The sequence below is a fragment of the Eschrichtius robustus genome, chromosome 13 (assembly GCF_028021215.1).
Source record: "Eschrichtius robustus isolate mEscRob2 chromosome 13, mEscRob2.pri, whole genome shotgun sequence".
NCBI lineage: Eukaryota > Metazoa > Chordata > Mammalia > Artiodactyla > Eschrichtiidae > Eschrichtius > Eschrichtius robustus.
Genome location: NC_090836.1, coordinates 12330585 through 12346443, shown reverse-complemented (window position 1 = coordinate 12346443; position 15859 = coordinate 12330585). Strand labels below are relative to the sequence as shown.

Genomic DNA, 15859 nt, shown 5'->3' with positions numbered 1-15859 from the left:
TTCGGTACTGTATTGTAGCGGAAGAGACTCTGGTCCTGGAGTTCTTGGTTACTCTCTATGGTTCCAGGGCGAAGAAACGCCGAGATCTTCGGCCCGTAGGGACAGGAAGTGACGTAAGGGTGGCGGAGGGGCGCGAGGTTTCAAGATGGCGGTGTCTGGGGGGCTGACTGAGAGGCAGAGGTGAAGGCCCCTACGAAGTCAAAGAGGCCGAAAATCGTCCCCTCCCCGCTTCTCACAGTCCCAGGAGCCCAGCAGAAGTGTGAGTGTGCGGGACCGTTCCACTCCGTTCTTTCATCTTTCCCGTCTCTTCCCGGGGCCCGCGCGGTTGCCTCGGGGGCACCAGGCCCTTCCGCCCTGCTCTTGCTCTCAGCATTTGGGGTCTCCGCGATCGCGGACTAGGGGATCCCCTGGGGCGGCGCGGCGTCCAGCGGTCAAGCGGCTGACTTCGCCCGGGTCGGTCAGCGCCACCTTCTGACGTTGCCCGGTTGGTAGCCTTAGGCTTGATGTCCTGTACCTCGAGTCAGGGTCAGCCGTCGCTGTGGTTTTGGCAGTTGCTAATGCTGTTGGCTCCTATGGTGGACCTGGGCTCCGTCCCTTTGTAGCCTCTTTGACTGTTGAGAGTTCCCCTGAACAGCCCCGTGACCCGATTTCCCTGTCGCCTCTGCTTTGAGACAGAAAAGTAGTCTGTGCAGACTAAGGCTCCAGTGTCTTCTGTAAAAATTTTCTGTATTTCGTATCTATTCTAGGTTTCAGGTGTGGGAGAGGAGGGTTAAAAACACGGGCCTGAGGGTAATTGAAAGAGGGAGGCAGAAAAGATCCAGGCCATCAAAGATGTAAGAGCTTCTACTTGTGCTAATTTTGCTTGATTCCGCTTCCTTCTCCCCCACTCCCGGTTTTTCTGAGAAGGAAACCCTTGACAGGGCAAATCAGTTGCCACTGGAACAGCTTGGAAGCTTTTAGCAGAAAGCAAGGCAGTTGAACAGTTGCTGAAAGAGGCATTAACCAATAAACTTGCCTGACAAAATCTTCATGAAGGGAAGGTGTAATTCTGTGGTCTGCTAAAAAATCTACCTCATGATCTTACCTTTCCCACCCTTGAAAAGTGTCTGCTTTCAAAAGGAAGGAAATTTATCACCCTTTATTACTGGAAAGAGCAAGTATCAAAAAGCTAAACCTCATTCATTTGGAATAACAGAAAGAAGAGATATAATAGTGTCTTCGGTTAATTAAAGTGTTGATTTATAAAATAGTTTCCCTCAAACACAGTTTTCCCTTTCGGTTGCCTTAAAAAATACAAATCAGAGTCAAGTAGGCATTATTAATAAAATATCTTAATGTTGATGTTTTTAGAAGATCTCTCATATGATATCAATACTTTATTTTGAATATTTGTGTTTTTAGTTATGGTTTAAGCTTCTGCTTGAGAGTCAGGAATTGCATCTGAATTAGAACTAAATCTGAATTAAATAGGCTTAAATTAATGAGTTTTTACTGTCTTAGAGATGATGGGAATACATGCCAAGAAACCATGGAGAGAGGCAAGGGTGAGCTATTTGTCGTTGAGCCCAGATCATTACCCTGTTGCCTTTTTATTCCTTTTTCACCCTACATGTAAATAAAAGGAGGATATAGGAAAAGAACTAATGGCTTCTCATCTACATGGTTTATGTCATATTGTCGAAGCATTTTTTGATTGATTTTTTTCAATTGACGAGTAAATGCTGTGATCCATAGAAGAAAGTTAATTGACGACTTAATGATATTCATAGTGGTCTTCAGACCCATTACCGTTATAAATAATAATAGGAATCTAATTTTTTGTGGTTAGAGAAGTTGAGGCTGTCTTTCCTGCACACTAAAGTCAAAACTAGGGAAAGAACAAGGTCTTAATAATCAAAGTTTCTTTTCAGAGATTGGTAGGAAGAAAATTTTATAAATATAATAAGGAAGAAATTCTGTAAATCTAGGAAAAATAAGCTATTTTTTTGTCTTTGCAGGTTTTTAGGTTTTGTTTTTGTTTTGTTTTTTAAACAAGCAAGTAAACCACACAAATTGTCAACATGGGACGGAGATCTACATCATCCACCAAGAGTGGAAAATTTATGAACCCCACAGACCAAGCCAGTAAGTGTCCATTAATGTGGAATGATGAAGAAGAGGGGTGGTAAAAATTGTAAGCTTTAGGGAGTCTATTTTATTATTTCTTAATTATAAGATCAGCAGTGTTAGGAGGTGTCAGTTGTATCAAGTTACCTAGTGTTCTAGTGGGCACATGATTAAAACTTTTAAGCATGAAAAAAAAATTAGTACCCGTGTTTCTAATTTGATTGATTTGCAAAGTAGAATTGGCAATTCTCTTTGTATTTGGAATTTTGAACAAATTGTTTTGCAAATTCTTATTCAGTATTTTATGGCATCTTTTCAGATTCATAGTTATTTTTTAAGGAACTTAAAAATGTCTTGAGACATTTTTGGTTGACATAATTGGAAGGGTGCTATTGGCATCTAGTGGGTGGAGGCAGGAATGCTGCTAAATATCCTACAGTGCACGGGGCAACCTCCGACAGTAATCTGTATTAAATTGGAGAAAATGCTGACGTTCAGGATTTTAAAGTTTTATATTCTTTCTCTCTCCCTCTCTTAAGGAAAAGAAGCGCGGAAGAGAGAATTAAAGAAGGTACGATTTCAGAAGCATCCTATTAGATATAAATGTAGTTTGACACATCTTGTTATTTGAGATGAGTGGATTTAGAAAACATTTCCAATTATTTGCCAGAAAAGATATCTTATGCTTCTCATAACAAACCGTAAGATTTACTAAGCCAAAATACTATACTTAGAAACTGAACTGAAATAATTTTGTAGATGAGCACATGATGGGTTACTGTAACATGGTTTATTTGATTACCCTTCCCAGTGACTTAAATAAATACTTTAAAAGATAATTCTCTTTTGCTATTTATTATAACATACTGCCTTGTTAGAAGCCACTGAGTTAGTGAATGGAAGTAAATGTGATGATAAATAGCTTTGTACATCCATTTTCTTGATTATGTAGTTGTTGAGTTTGTGGCAGAAAGCTTCCCCAGAATAAGAAAGGGTTTACTTTTTAGTATCAGACCTTAACACATTGAGAGAACCTAGTTTTTTAATAGTTTTCAACTGTTTATTCTTGTTTCATTGCTGACATTAAATTTCTGCAAAATTTTTCTCTAATGTATAATTTTAGAATTTAGCTACAAACTTTGTTTTAAGAAAAAAAACCCTTAAAATACTTAAGCAACTGCTAAAAGTCTCACAAGGTTAAAAAGAAATACTTGCCTAAGAAAACACTTCTAATAAATAACATTTATCTTTTTGTCTGAAGTTGAAACGTTTTGGGGAGTAAGGAATTAATTACATAACTCTGTTTCTGGTGGTTGAAACAAGTGATCAGAAACCAAGGAGAAGTTCAGCTTCAGTTTAAATGGATTGTTGAAACAAATTGAAACGAAAACTCACGAGTGTTCAGCTTCTTTAAATTCTGCTCTTTTTTCATTTTTCTAAGAACAAAAAACAGCGCATGATGGTACGAGCTGCAGTTTTAAAGATGAAGGATCCCAAACAAATTATCCGGGACATGGAAAAATTGGATGAAATGGGTAAGAATTTATAAAAGGCTGGATTTTACAAGAGGGATAATAGTCTGATACATAGAGGCAGGCAGGTAATGAGTGAAACAGCACAGACACAAGAAATATAGAAAAGCTTATGGCATGTGATGCTTAGATTTAGTTTTAGTGTTAGAAGAACAATGGGGTCAGGGGCTATTACAAACTGGAAAGCTCATCTAGCATAAGAGGGAAGCCAATATTTAGCTTTAGCTAATTGTTTTTTATAAGTTAACAAAAGCCCAGTTTGGCCTGCTCATTTTTTTAAGAGAATACTAAGTCTGGATTTTGAAGTCACCTTGGGGTTTTTTTGTTTTGTATTTTAATATTGGCAACTACCATGTAAATCTAAATATTGGGCCACCGTGAATATAAGTCAATTTCCCATCTTTTCCAATGAGAAGATGCAAAGATAATTGACCACTTAGTAAGGATATAGAAGAAATCAAATACTTAAAATCAAATTTTAAAAACTATCATATTAGGATTTCTTCCTTTTTCACACTTTACAGAATGATTTTATCCAGTCTCATCATGTGCATCTTCAATATCAGTGCTTTGTCATAACTGGAATCACATGAAATAACTGCATGTTGTCTTTTCTTGTATATGAGTTGCTTGAGAATCATCTGTGATACTGCCATTGGAAGTTTAATCCTAACTCACGAAAAAGTTTCTTTAGTTTAACCAAAACCTCTTCAAAATAGAATGCAGTTTTACCAAGTTCCAAAGATCCTATAACATATTTAATTAACCTTTACTTCCTTATTTATATAATTTATACTTGCAGGTATGTGAGGAAAAAAATCCTAGAAAGTATTTTTAACAGAACATTATACAATTAAGTAAAAGTAGGAGTCAGAATGGTGCAAAGTGGCTTTAAGTAGTTATAATTAATACAGAGGACGAGTCAGAAAATGGATTCCGTATTCAGCCCTTTCTCTTAACTTTAGAACATGGAGTTTTTCATTTTCCTTTTTTTTTAGTAGCTTTCAAATATCCAAAAATGAAATAGTCTAGTTAACTCCATGCTTTTCAGCTGTCAAATTTTTGCTAATTCTGTCTTCTGCCCCCTGCCTTTTTTTTTTTTTTTTTTTAATTGCATGTTAAAGTGATCTTTACAAGTTTTGTTTACAAAGGTTTCCAAACAAGTTTGGTGGTTTGCCTAAAAAACAGAGATAGTGAGTAAAAGAGATACAGTGGAACTTCTCAATGATGCATTAAATGGGGTTCAAAAAAATCCAGTTATATGGGGTTATGGTATTACAAGCTTTCTGAAATAATGTGGCAGAGCCTCTGCAGCCAGCCTGGGCAAGAGTTCTGGGTCAGGCTCTATCATCTCATATCTTTCCCAGTTCAGCTATAACTGATTCCACTTGTTGCCTGTTCTAAATATTGGTAGGGACAATTCCTAGCCCTAGGATGTCAGGATATTGCCTATTGAATGACCCCAAATTGTATAGTAATAACTGAGGTTTATTGAGCTCTTACCTTGCTACATACCAGGCTTTTTCCCCACGTTTTCATTTAATCTTCATGACAACTGTTTTGGGTAGGTGTATTGTCCCTATTTTACAGATGAGGAAACTCAGGCACAGAGATGTTATGTACCTTTCTCAAGGTTACACTGTTAGGAAGTGGCAGAGCTGGGATTTAAAGTCAAGCATTTAGCACTTTCATTAATCACACTAGGAATAGTGTGGTTTGAGGCCATACTTCTGGTTTTGAATAAGTCATCAAGGTTAATAGTTAATAGGATTTAAGAAAGACGATAATTAAGCTTGTGATTCTTTTAAGAAAAAGGAGGAAGGAACACTATTCATCAGAGCTCTAATTACAATTTATAAAATTCAGTACAAACTAAGCAGAAAAAAGTATACCTTGACTCCCATAATTGGGAAATCCTGGAGGGAAGCTTGTCTCAAAAACCCAGATAGCATTAGCAAGACTGTCCATCTGTCTGACCACTCTGTCAGCATACTGCTAGTGAATTTCTTGGTATAGAAGGTGAAGTATGTGTGTGGAATTAGTGGTGGTTGAGAGATGAGGCCATAGACTGCTCTAGTTTTACTTCATTCCTGCTTGTGATAGCTTCTCTCTCCCATATTTAAAATCTCAGAGGAGGATCTGGTCCCAGTTTGGATCGTATGCCGATTAATCTCTGAGTCAGTTACTGGCAGGGGGGATGGAGGGAGGCAGGTATGGTTGACTAGGCAGGCCTGGGAGTCCTGTGCTAATCTCTCTTAGTCCCTTTTGGGGACCTGAAATTAAGCCCCATGTTGAACACATGGGAGAGAAAGGCTTATATGGTAGCTAGACAAGGAACACTAACCCATATAAAAGTAATAGTTGAGTGGTAAGCCAGACACCGCTGGATATTTTATTTGTGGTCTCATTTGATCATCAGAGCTTGATTGTGAAGTAGCTGGTGTCTCCATTTTCCAGATGAAGAACCTGAAGATCAGAGAATTCAAGTAAAATGCCAGAGATCTCAGAATTAAATGACAGAGCCAGTGTAGTATGTAAACCCAGGTGTGTCTGACTGAAGCTTCACTATATCAGGTTGTTAGCATAGAGGAGTGAAAATTGATTTTTATTACAATGATGATAAAGTCATTTAGGTGACATTTCTTAGAAAAGAAAGTAAAATTAATGGCCTTCTTAAAGTGGTGGAATTTTAATAAATAGTGCATTTCTTTTGACAAGAATATATCTGATGTCTACATCCTTTTGAAAAGTTTTAACATATAAGGAGATTTTTATTAAATGATACAGCCTATTGATACCTAGACACAGTGACTTTTTTGTATTTAATTTCATAATCTGCTCTTTTCTCTCAGAGTTTAACCCAGTGCAACAGCCACAGTTAAATGAGAAAGTGCTGAAAGACAAGCGTAAAAAGCTACGTGAAACCTTTGAACGTATTTTACGACTCTATGAGAAAGAGAATCCAGATATTTACAAAGAATTGAGAAAGCTAGAAGTAGAATATGAACAGAAGAGGGCTCAACTTAGCCAATATTTTGATGCTGTCAAGGTAATCAAGTTTCTTTTCAGAGCTAAACTAAAATTTTATGTTTAGATCTGCTCTTAAAGTTGTTCATGGGAGACCTGATCGTGTTGAACCTCCTCCTCTTGGCAGTTTCTTGTCAACTAAACATACACCTACCCCATTAGCCAGCAAATATAAATCTGTGTATTTATACAAGAGAAATTGATCTACCTGCCAATACAGTAATAGCTGAAGAGTGGAAACAGCCCAGATGTCCATTAAGAAGATAATGGATAAACTGTTATATATTCATAAAATTGAATACTACTCAATGGTAAAAAGGAATGATCAACTGATACTCAAAACAACATGAGATTTAAACAAATTTTTTTAATGGATAAATCTCAAAAACATGCGATCCTTTCTTCATGGTTATGATTCCATTTGTATGAACACCAGGCAAAACTAATTTATGGAGGAAAGATTTTGTATCAGTGGTTGCCTTGGGACAGTGTTAGGGATTGATTGGGAGGGAGTATGAGGTATATGCATTTGTCAAAACTCATTGGATTTGTACATTTCATTGTAAATTTTGCCTCAAGATAAAAATGTAAAAAAAAAAAAAATGGTATAATTTTGGTAAAGTAGGTAGTATGGGTCCCATTTTACAGATAAGGAAGCTAAGGTAACTTGCTTAAGTCATACAGCTCATATGTGACAGAAATTCAGCAACGGCAGACTAATTTTAGAGCCCACGCTCTACCACTGAATATATATTATTCCGAAGTTTCAGTTGATTGGCAGTCTTTAGAAATGTTGACTTGCAGCTCTGTATTCTTGTTTTCCATGATATTTATGTTAGGTGGAAAGCAAATCCAGGTTATGAAACAGCTGATGTTGAATTTTTAGTGTTGAGTTTGGGGATTACTCTTACCTATTGAAAGATTCTCTCTGTTTCAGAATGCTCAGCATGTGGAAGTGGAGAGTATTCCTTTGCCAGATATGCCGCATGCTCCTTCCAACATCTTGATCCAGGACATTCCACTTCCTGGCGCCCAGCCACCCTCCATCCTTAAGAAGACCTCAGCCTATGGGTAAGGAAGTGGCAACAGAGTCAAATAGCGTATAGTAAAAGCGTCTCTTGACTGTCCTGTGCCAAAATTAATGCAGTGGGAAATAAAGGACAGTGGGGATGTAAGCAGTTCCTCATTTGATTAGATATGAAATGAGAAATCCTTTGAAAATTGTTTAGAAGAGGAAGTAGATACCTCATGACTGTTAATGTGATTACTGTAAATTTTCTTTACAGACCTCCAACTCGGGCAGTTTCTATACTTCCTCTTCTTGGACATGGTGTTCCACGTCTGCCCCCTGGCAGGAAACCTCCTGGTCCTCCCCCTGGTCCACCTCCTCCTCAAGTCTTGCAAATGTATGGCCGTAAAGTGGGCTTTGCCCTGGATCTTCCCCCTCGTAGGCGAGATGAAGACATGTTATATAGTCCCGAACTTGGTGAGGAGTTCCTTTTGCTCTTAGAACGTTTCCACTGTCATTTTCCACGTTGGCTGTTTAACCATCTTGTTCAGCACCCTCAGAGCTTGGGGAATAAAAGAGGACGGCATGTACGCACCAACAGATGCATAAATCATAGCAGCTACCCAAGTAAAAGCAGCGTGCACAAGGAAGGATGGAAGTGTTTGTTGTGTTTGAAATTAGGCTTCTTGAAGATGTCACTCTCTTACCATCAATTCCTTAAGACTTGGGTAACTTGGATACCCGTTTCCCTTTTAGCTTTATCATTATCAGACTAGAGCATCATTGTATACACTCACAATGATTGTGTTATGTGCATGTCTGTATATAACCTTCTAAGTAGAATTTGTTTTCAAATTTGAACCTTTTAAAGAAAAATCTTACATTATCAAAAAGAATTTAAAACGATTGTCAAGTGAAAATATTGTCAGACTATATGAATAGGTGAGATCATACATAGAAATTTTTAAAACAAATTATTTTGAGTTAAATAGCCTGATTTTCTGTATTTTGGGGTACCATGTAGTGGAGGATCCACATATACAACTTGTTCCCGGCTTCCTCCTCCCTTTTCAGCTCAACGGGGTCATGATGATGATATTTCCAGCACCAGTGAAGATGACGGCTATCCTGAAGACATGGATCAAGATAAGCATGACGATAGTACTGATGACAGCGACACTGACAGATCAGATGGAGAAAGTGAAGGGGATGAATTTGTGCACCGTGATGATAATGAGAGAGAAAACAATGAAGAAAAGAAGTCAGGTATGTGCAGGTGAAAATTCCATGGTATTGATCAATAAGAAGCACACAAGCTGAAGGTCCTGATTTAATAATGGATCTGTGAAGGTAATTGTGAGGTCCTTGAAAGGAGGGATCAGTGCTTTATTCATCTTTATATTTCTAAAATCTCAAAGTTGTTGACACATAGTAAGTACTAGATGGATAATTATGAGGGGAAAAAAAAATCTAAACAGTATATGTAATAAAAAAAAAAAAAGCCTATGTGGTAAAGTCCACTTTTGGGGAAAAGATAGCTATTCTTAGCTATTCAACAGCATAAAGATGTCCTGTCATGGATATGTATAGGAAAGAGAGGGGAATAACCACATAATTATATCAAGAAAACCACGTGGTTGTTTTTAATGAGTCTGTTTAAATATCTGCATTCAAAGCCCTTTAAATTTTCTGTGCTCGTGGTATCTTACGTGAATGAGAACCATAGTTAACATAAAGGTACACCTGTGAGTGGAGTCATGATTTAATGGAAACATGTCATACTTATAATGTGTGTTATGTGTTTGTTTGATTATGATAAATTCAGACTGAGTTACATATACTTTTAGAAAGTAGCTATGGCATTCATCAAGAAAATTTACAAAATGTATAGTTTGTCACATTTCAGTAGTCTTGGAGCTTCTTTGGTAATTGTTTTTGCAGGCTGCAACACAGTATATATTAGTAATACTACTGATATTAGTATTGATAATGATGATAAATTTTTCTCCTGATATTTCTTAAGAATCATGATTGCAAACCAGAAAGCTAGAGTAAAGGGGTGGATAGAGAGAGCTGGTAATGAAAAATGATAAAGGACACTTTAGGTAGGATCTAGTACTTTAAAATATCAATAGAAAGTTGCTAGAGCCACAGCAGTTCTTTTTTTCTCTAGACTGCGATCATTTGCCTCATTTTCCTTTTTTTCAGCCAACTAGTTAGTTTTTTTTGTTTTTTTTTTTTACTAGTTAGTTTTTCTTATATATATTCATCAGTGCACATGTGCTGGAAATGGTTATCCTAACTATAATTTGACATTCAGCTAATAATTGAGTTTCTACTATATGCAAGGCATTTTTCTAGACACTAAGTATGCAGAGTAAATAATACTGAAGCCCTGCCCACGTGGAACTTCTATCCTGCTGTAAATGTTTACCATCTAAGAATAAGAATGCTCCTAATACTGCACCATTTAGCATGTTTAGGTGTCTAGTGGAGAGCCCTTGTCAGGTTAAGAAGTTTCCTTCTAGTCTAAGTTTGCTAAGAGTTTTTATTATAAATACTTCTTAAGTATCTGTTGGGATGTTATTATTTTTCTTTCAGTTGTTTATTGTAATGAATTACATTCATGGCTTTTCTAATGTTAAACCATTTTGCATTTCTGGGACCAATGCTGCATGTTTATGATGTATTTTTCTTTTAAAACACTATTGAATTCAATTTGCTTGTATTTTATGTTGGCCAGCAGGTTAGTTTTGGTATTAGGGTTATGCTAGCTTCAAGTTGTGGGTAGCATTCCATCTTTTCCTGTGCCCTTTTACAGTAAATTTCTGTAACTTAACGTCTGGGTGAATTTTCTTGTAAGATTATTTGGGCCAGGTGCCTTTGAGGGGCTTGATCTTTGACTACCATTTTAAGTTTTTATGTTCTGGTCTTATCACTTCTTTGACCAATTGTAAGTAATTTATATTTTTCTAGAAAATTATCTATTATTTTAATCTGGGTGTTGATTTTATTGGCATAAAGATGTTAATAGTATTCTTTAAATTTTTTAAATTTGTAACTTTGAAATCACTGTAGCATATATTTGCCACCAGTTGGCATTTGATTTACGATCTTTAATATGGCTATGTCTCTCTGCCAAGTAGTGGGAAGCAATTATATCTAGTACTTTATAGCGTTTGTCTTATAGTAAGCATATACTGAATTTTGTTGATCCCAATCCACTCCACTCTCCCTTCTCTGACCCTTTAGGTCTGAGTGTACGATTTGCAGATATGCCTGGGAAATCAAGGAAGAAGAAGAAGAAGAACATGAAGGAGCTGACTCCTCTTCAAGCCATGATGCTTCGAATGGCAGGTAAGGCAGGGAAAGAACAGTGAATCACCTTTTGGTATTTCCTCCTGCCAGTTGCTTTACATATATTTTCCTATTTAATATGTCAGCAATCAAGTAATAAATCCTTGTTTTTCAAAAGTCAAGGTTTGGAGACATTAAGGTCAGCTGCCCAAAGTCACATGACTAGTAAGTAGTTGGAGTGGCATTTAAGTCCAGGTCTGTCTTGTTCTAAAACTTGGGCTCATTCCACTCTGCTACACTAGCATGGATAAGTAGAATACTATTTTATTCTTGCGTTATCTAAGTATTTTACTGAAGAAGACTTGATTGGTAATTTTAAGAAAGCATTTATTGAGCATGTGTTTCAGGCATCGCTGTTTTACAGGCTGTAAGAAATGAATCAACTCCATGTGCCTGGTTTCAAATTTCTTTCAGGTCAGGAAATCCCTGAGGAGGGACGAGAAGTAGAGGAATTTTCAGAAGACGATGATGAAGATTCTGATGATTCTGAAGCAGAAAAGCAGACACAGAAACAGCATAAGGAGGAATCTCTTTCTGATGGCACATCTGCTTCTTCCCAGCAGCAGGGGCCTCCGCAGTCTGTTCCTCCCTCTCAGATACAAGCACCTCCCATGCCAGGACCACCTCCTCTTGGACCACCACCTGCTCCACCTTTACGGCCACCTGGACCACCTACAGGCCTTCCTCCTGGACCACCTCCAGGTAAGCACTTACACGTTGTAAATAAATAAGTCTAAATGTGGTTAAAATGAAGTTATTTCAAAAAATATGCATCATTAGTGTGGATGATTTCTTGTTTCCCCCTAGTGTAATTCCCTAAGAAATCAAGATTCTCAAAGGATAAGCACAACTTGCTCATTCCTACAACATTGTTTGCAAGTCATAGTACTTCTGACAGCCATCTTTTTCTCCAGAGCTCTTCCTTTTTCAGGGTTAGTTCTGATTTTAGTTGGCAGAAACCTGGAGTATGTAACTGGGGGTTTCTTTAGTATTACTTTTTAATATGACAAGTTGACCCAGTTGTGAGTTGGTAGCAAGCAAGACCAGAGCACGGTAAATACTGTTGCGTATCCTTCTTTGGTTGGGAGTTTTTGGATGTCAGTGTAATCATTAGAGACAGAGTCATCAGTGTTAATCAAGTCGTTGGCTTAAAAGTATAAAAAAGTTTATTTACAATTTGAAACAACATGTAAAACTTGTTGGCTAATTATGATTTTAGTCCTTCATCCTGTAGTCAGCCAATTAAATCTTCAGTTGAGTTCATCCTCTTCTGATTGGTGCAAAGCAAAATTACCTTTCTTATGACATTCTCAGTGGTCTTTGTCTGTATATCTTAATGAGTTTCAGGGGATCCTTAAAGCACCCTGCTCTGTATTCCATTTTCAGCTTATATTGGAACCATTTAAGAAGTCTCATCCTCATATATTTCCAGCCCAGCAGAGCTGTGATTGAGAATGCATTTTGTCGGTGCTGGGAAATAAAGAGAAATAGTCCATAATAAATGTTGAAGTTACCTGATTTCAGGTTCAAGTGATAAGTTAAACTAAATCTCAGTCACCTTATACCACAGTTACTACTTCGAATATATTTGTTTGACCTTAACTAATCACTTTTCTCTTTTTAGGAGCTCCTCCATTCCTGAGACCACCCGGAATGCCAGGACTCCGAGGGCCTTTACCCCGACTTTTACCTCCAGGACCACCACCAGGTCGACCCCCTGGCCCTCCCCCCGGTCCACCTCCAGGTCTGCCTCCTGGCCCTCCTCCTCGGGGACCCCCACCCAGGCTACCTCCCCCTGCACCTCCAGGTGAGGCATTGATTTCTATGACAAAAACTTGTCTACTATATATCTCATTTGCTCTAAGACATTTTCACATTTCAATATCCTGAAATCAAGGGGTATCTTAAAATGGTGTTTTTTATTTGCTTTTGGCTTAGATTGAAGTTGAGTTCTTCCAGATGGTATTTGCCTTTGATTCTACCTATCACATGAGGGACTTTTTCCAGCCAGAGAACACTTTGGATTCAATTCTTCATTTAAGACTTTTTTTTTTAGGACTACACTTAGAATTGTGAAGTCATGCCATACATCTGCATGAGTGTCAACTTAGTTTACAATCACAAGGGAGATTTTTTTTTTCCATTCTCTTTACCCAGTATCAAGGTTAGATATGCAAATTTCCTTGTGATCTTCTTAGATGTGACAGGTATGTATGGTGTACTACACTGACTGTCTCAGTTTAATGTGAAGGTCTCCTTTTAAGCTCCTCAGCTTGGACTTGGACTTTTTTTTTCTCTCTCAGTGGTATTTGGAATAATTATGAGTCTGTATAAGCAATAGCATCTTAGGTTTGATGAAATTTGGTACTTTTATACTCACAGTCTTAAAAGAGGCATTTGGAGAAATTAAATCTGCACTTCCTGGTAAATAATTATCGTATGTCTGAGCCAACAGTAAGACGTGAATTCTTTTCCAGTAATGGTGACATTTTGTGATTAGATTTTCTCATCCCAGGGTTAAAATTATATTTCCTATCCATTGAGTTACCTTTTGAGGGGGAGGAGTGTTGTGCAAATCAGTAAATAACGGATGGGAATCAAATCCGCAACCTTCGTTCTGATAGCATCTGCGGTCTACAGGTAGAATAGAATCTTGGGCTGTCAAATTTCAGATTTGACAATTTGTGATCATATTTGAAACCAGTTGATATTGTTAATTTTACTTTATAGTTTAAAGGAGTACCTTATTGAGAGAGGAAAAAGCATAAGTACAGGGATACAAACAGAAGGTGAATACTGTTTTATAAAAGATATTCTTTACTATCAGAATATATTCCTGAGTTTCAAATAGCAAACAACATGATTTATTTTCTATAAATTGTCCATTTAAAAAAATTGTCAACCTATGTTTTTAACACCCTTAATAGTAGTTAAATTTTATTCTTGTGGTATTCATCTGCCCGTTTTTCTCCTTCATTTAGGTATCCCTCCACCTCGTCCTGGCATGATGCGCCCACCTTTGGTGCCTCCACTTGGACCTGCCCCACCTGGGCTTTTCCCACCAGCTCCTTTGCCGAACCCAGGGGTTTTAAGTGCTCCACCCAACTTGATTCAGCGACCCAAGGCGGATGATACAAGCGCAGCCACCATTGAGAAGAAAGCCACAGCTACCATCAGTGCCAAGCCACAGATCACTAATCCCAAGGCGGAGATTACTAGATTTGTGCCCACCGCACTGAGGGTACGTCGGGAGAATAAAGGGGCTACTGCTACTCCCCAGAGAAAGTCAGAGGATGATTCTGCTGTGCCTCTCGCCAAAGCAGCCCCCAAATCCGGTCCATCTGTTCCCGTCTCAGTACAAACTAAGGATGATGTTTATGAAGCGTTCATGAAAGAGATGGAAGGGCTGCTGTGACAGCTTTTGATGCTAGAACAGGCTTCTCTTCACGTCAGTGGTTCATGGAGAGAGAGGCTTTTATTCAACTTAGGTGAAAGAGCCACTTTCACTGTCAGGGTATTTTTAATTTCAGTTCAAGGAATATCCTAAAGTTTAGCCTTGTTCAGAATTTACTGCATATAAAAGAGGGTATTTCATTCAAAATAGATTGGTTATTGAAGCAGTGCTGCTAACATCCATCCCCGTTCATACCACCATTTTCATCCCACTTCTTCCCCTACTCCAATTCCTCGGAAACTCGTCATCAAGGGGATCTTTGTTACTTATCTCTTTTGATTCTCTTCTTGTGTGCTGTGGGCACTGGAGTAGAGATTTCTAAAAAACCAGTTTATTTCACCCCATCTTGCCTTTCATGTTTGAGTTATTTTTAATATTTTCTTGTAAATATTTTGTAATATTGTAGTGAAATGGATCACAATGTCATTTCCTAATACAAAGCAAGATATGTGGGAAGAAAATGTACAATTCTTTGATTAAAATTATTTCCCACTGACCTAAACTTTAAGTGTTTCATGGAATAAATAAATAAATGTTCTACACCAAGATATCCTCTGTGTCACTGATAATGTATAAACATAATATCTGTTTTATGGGCAGAAAAGAAGCAAGTATTTAAAACTTGGGTTTAAGGAACTACCATTTCTGGTATGGAATGAGAATTTTATTGAAAATGTGGTTAACACGTTAAGTTTTAAATTTTAAAGGATGAAGAAGAGATAATTATTTTCCTTTAGGTTTATTATATATTGGCTTTGGAGAAATTGAGAGGGTTTATATATTGTTAAAAAGATGAGTCTTCTTCTCAAAGATTACTTTCTTCTCCAGAGCTTTGTGAACTGATACTAGTGAATGGCAAAAGGTTCTTTTAAATCATTTCTAAACTATCAGATAGCCAGAAAAGGCTGCTACTTTTTCTTTTTTGAATTTGTCATTTATATGAGCCTTTATTATTTGAAGCATAGAAAATGAATGAGAATGCTTAACACTTTTAATTTGCATTGATACTTTCTTTACAAAGTGTTGTAGTAACTAATACCTATCCAGTAATCCTGGGGAGGTATTTTCCCCATTTTACAGAGGAAGGTATTGGAACGAAAGGGCTCGTGTGATTTATCCAGGCACCATAGTGTGTATTTCATACACAAAGACACACACCATATGTATACACACAGTGAGACAATCTATGCATTGCGTTTAGGCTAGACATACCTGGTCTTACTTTCGCATTGTATCTTTTTTTTTTTTGTCCAGTTAGTATCCACCCCAGATTTTTGCTTTTATTGATTTTAGCTTCTGATATATAGTGTCAATTCTTTTGTTTATTTTTTTTTAACATCATTATTGGAGTATAATTGCTTCACAATGTTGTGC

At 37.4% G+C, this 15859-nt stretch overlaps 1 protein-coding gene across 1 annotated transcript; it reads left to right on the top strand.

Annotated features, from left to right (window-relative positions):
* Positions 1-110: 110 nt before the first annotated feature.
* On the top strand, positions 111-15016 carry WBP11 (WW domain binding protein 11). The gene is made up of 12 exons (XM_068561196.1): positions 111-259; positions 1998-2124; positions 2646-2677; positions 3548-3641; positions 6491-6687; positions 7603-7736; positions 7952-8151; positions 8749-8940; positions 10927-11031; positions 11446-11733; positions 12656-12838; positions 14013-15016. Exons 2-12 carry the CDS (start codon positions 2061-2063, stop codon positions 14444-14446), a joined length of 1923 nt encoding a protein of 640 aa, XP_068417297.1. The 5' UTR covers positions 111-259; positions 1998-2060; the 3' UTR covers positions 14447-15016.
* Positions 15017-15859: the final 843 nt, after the last annotated feature.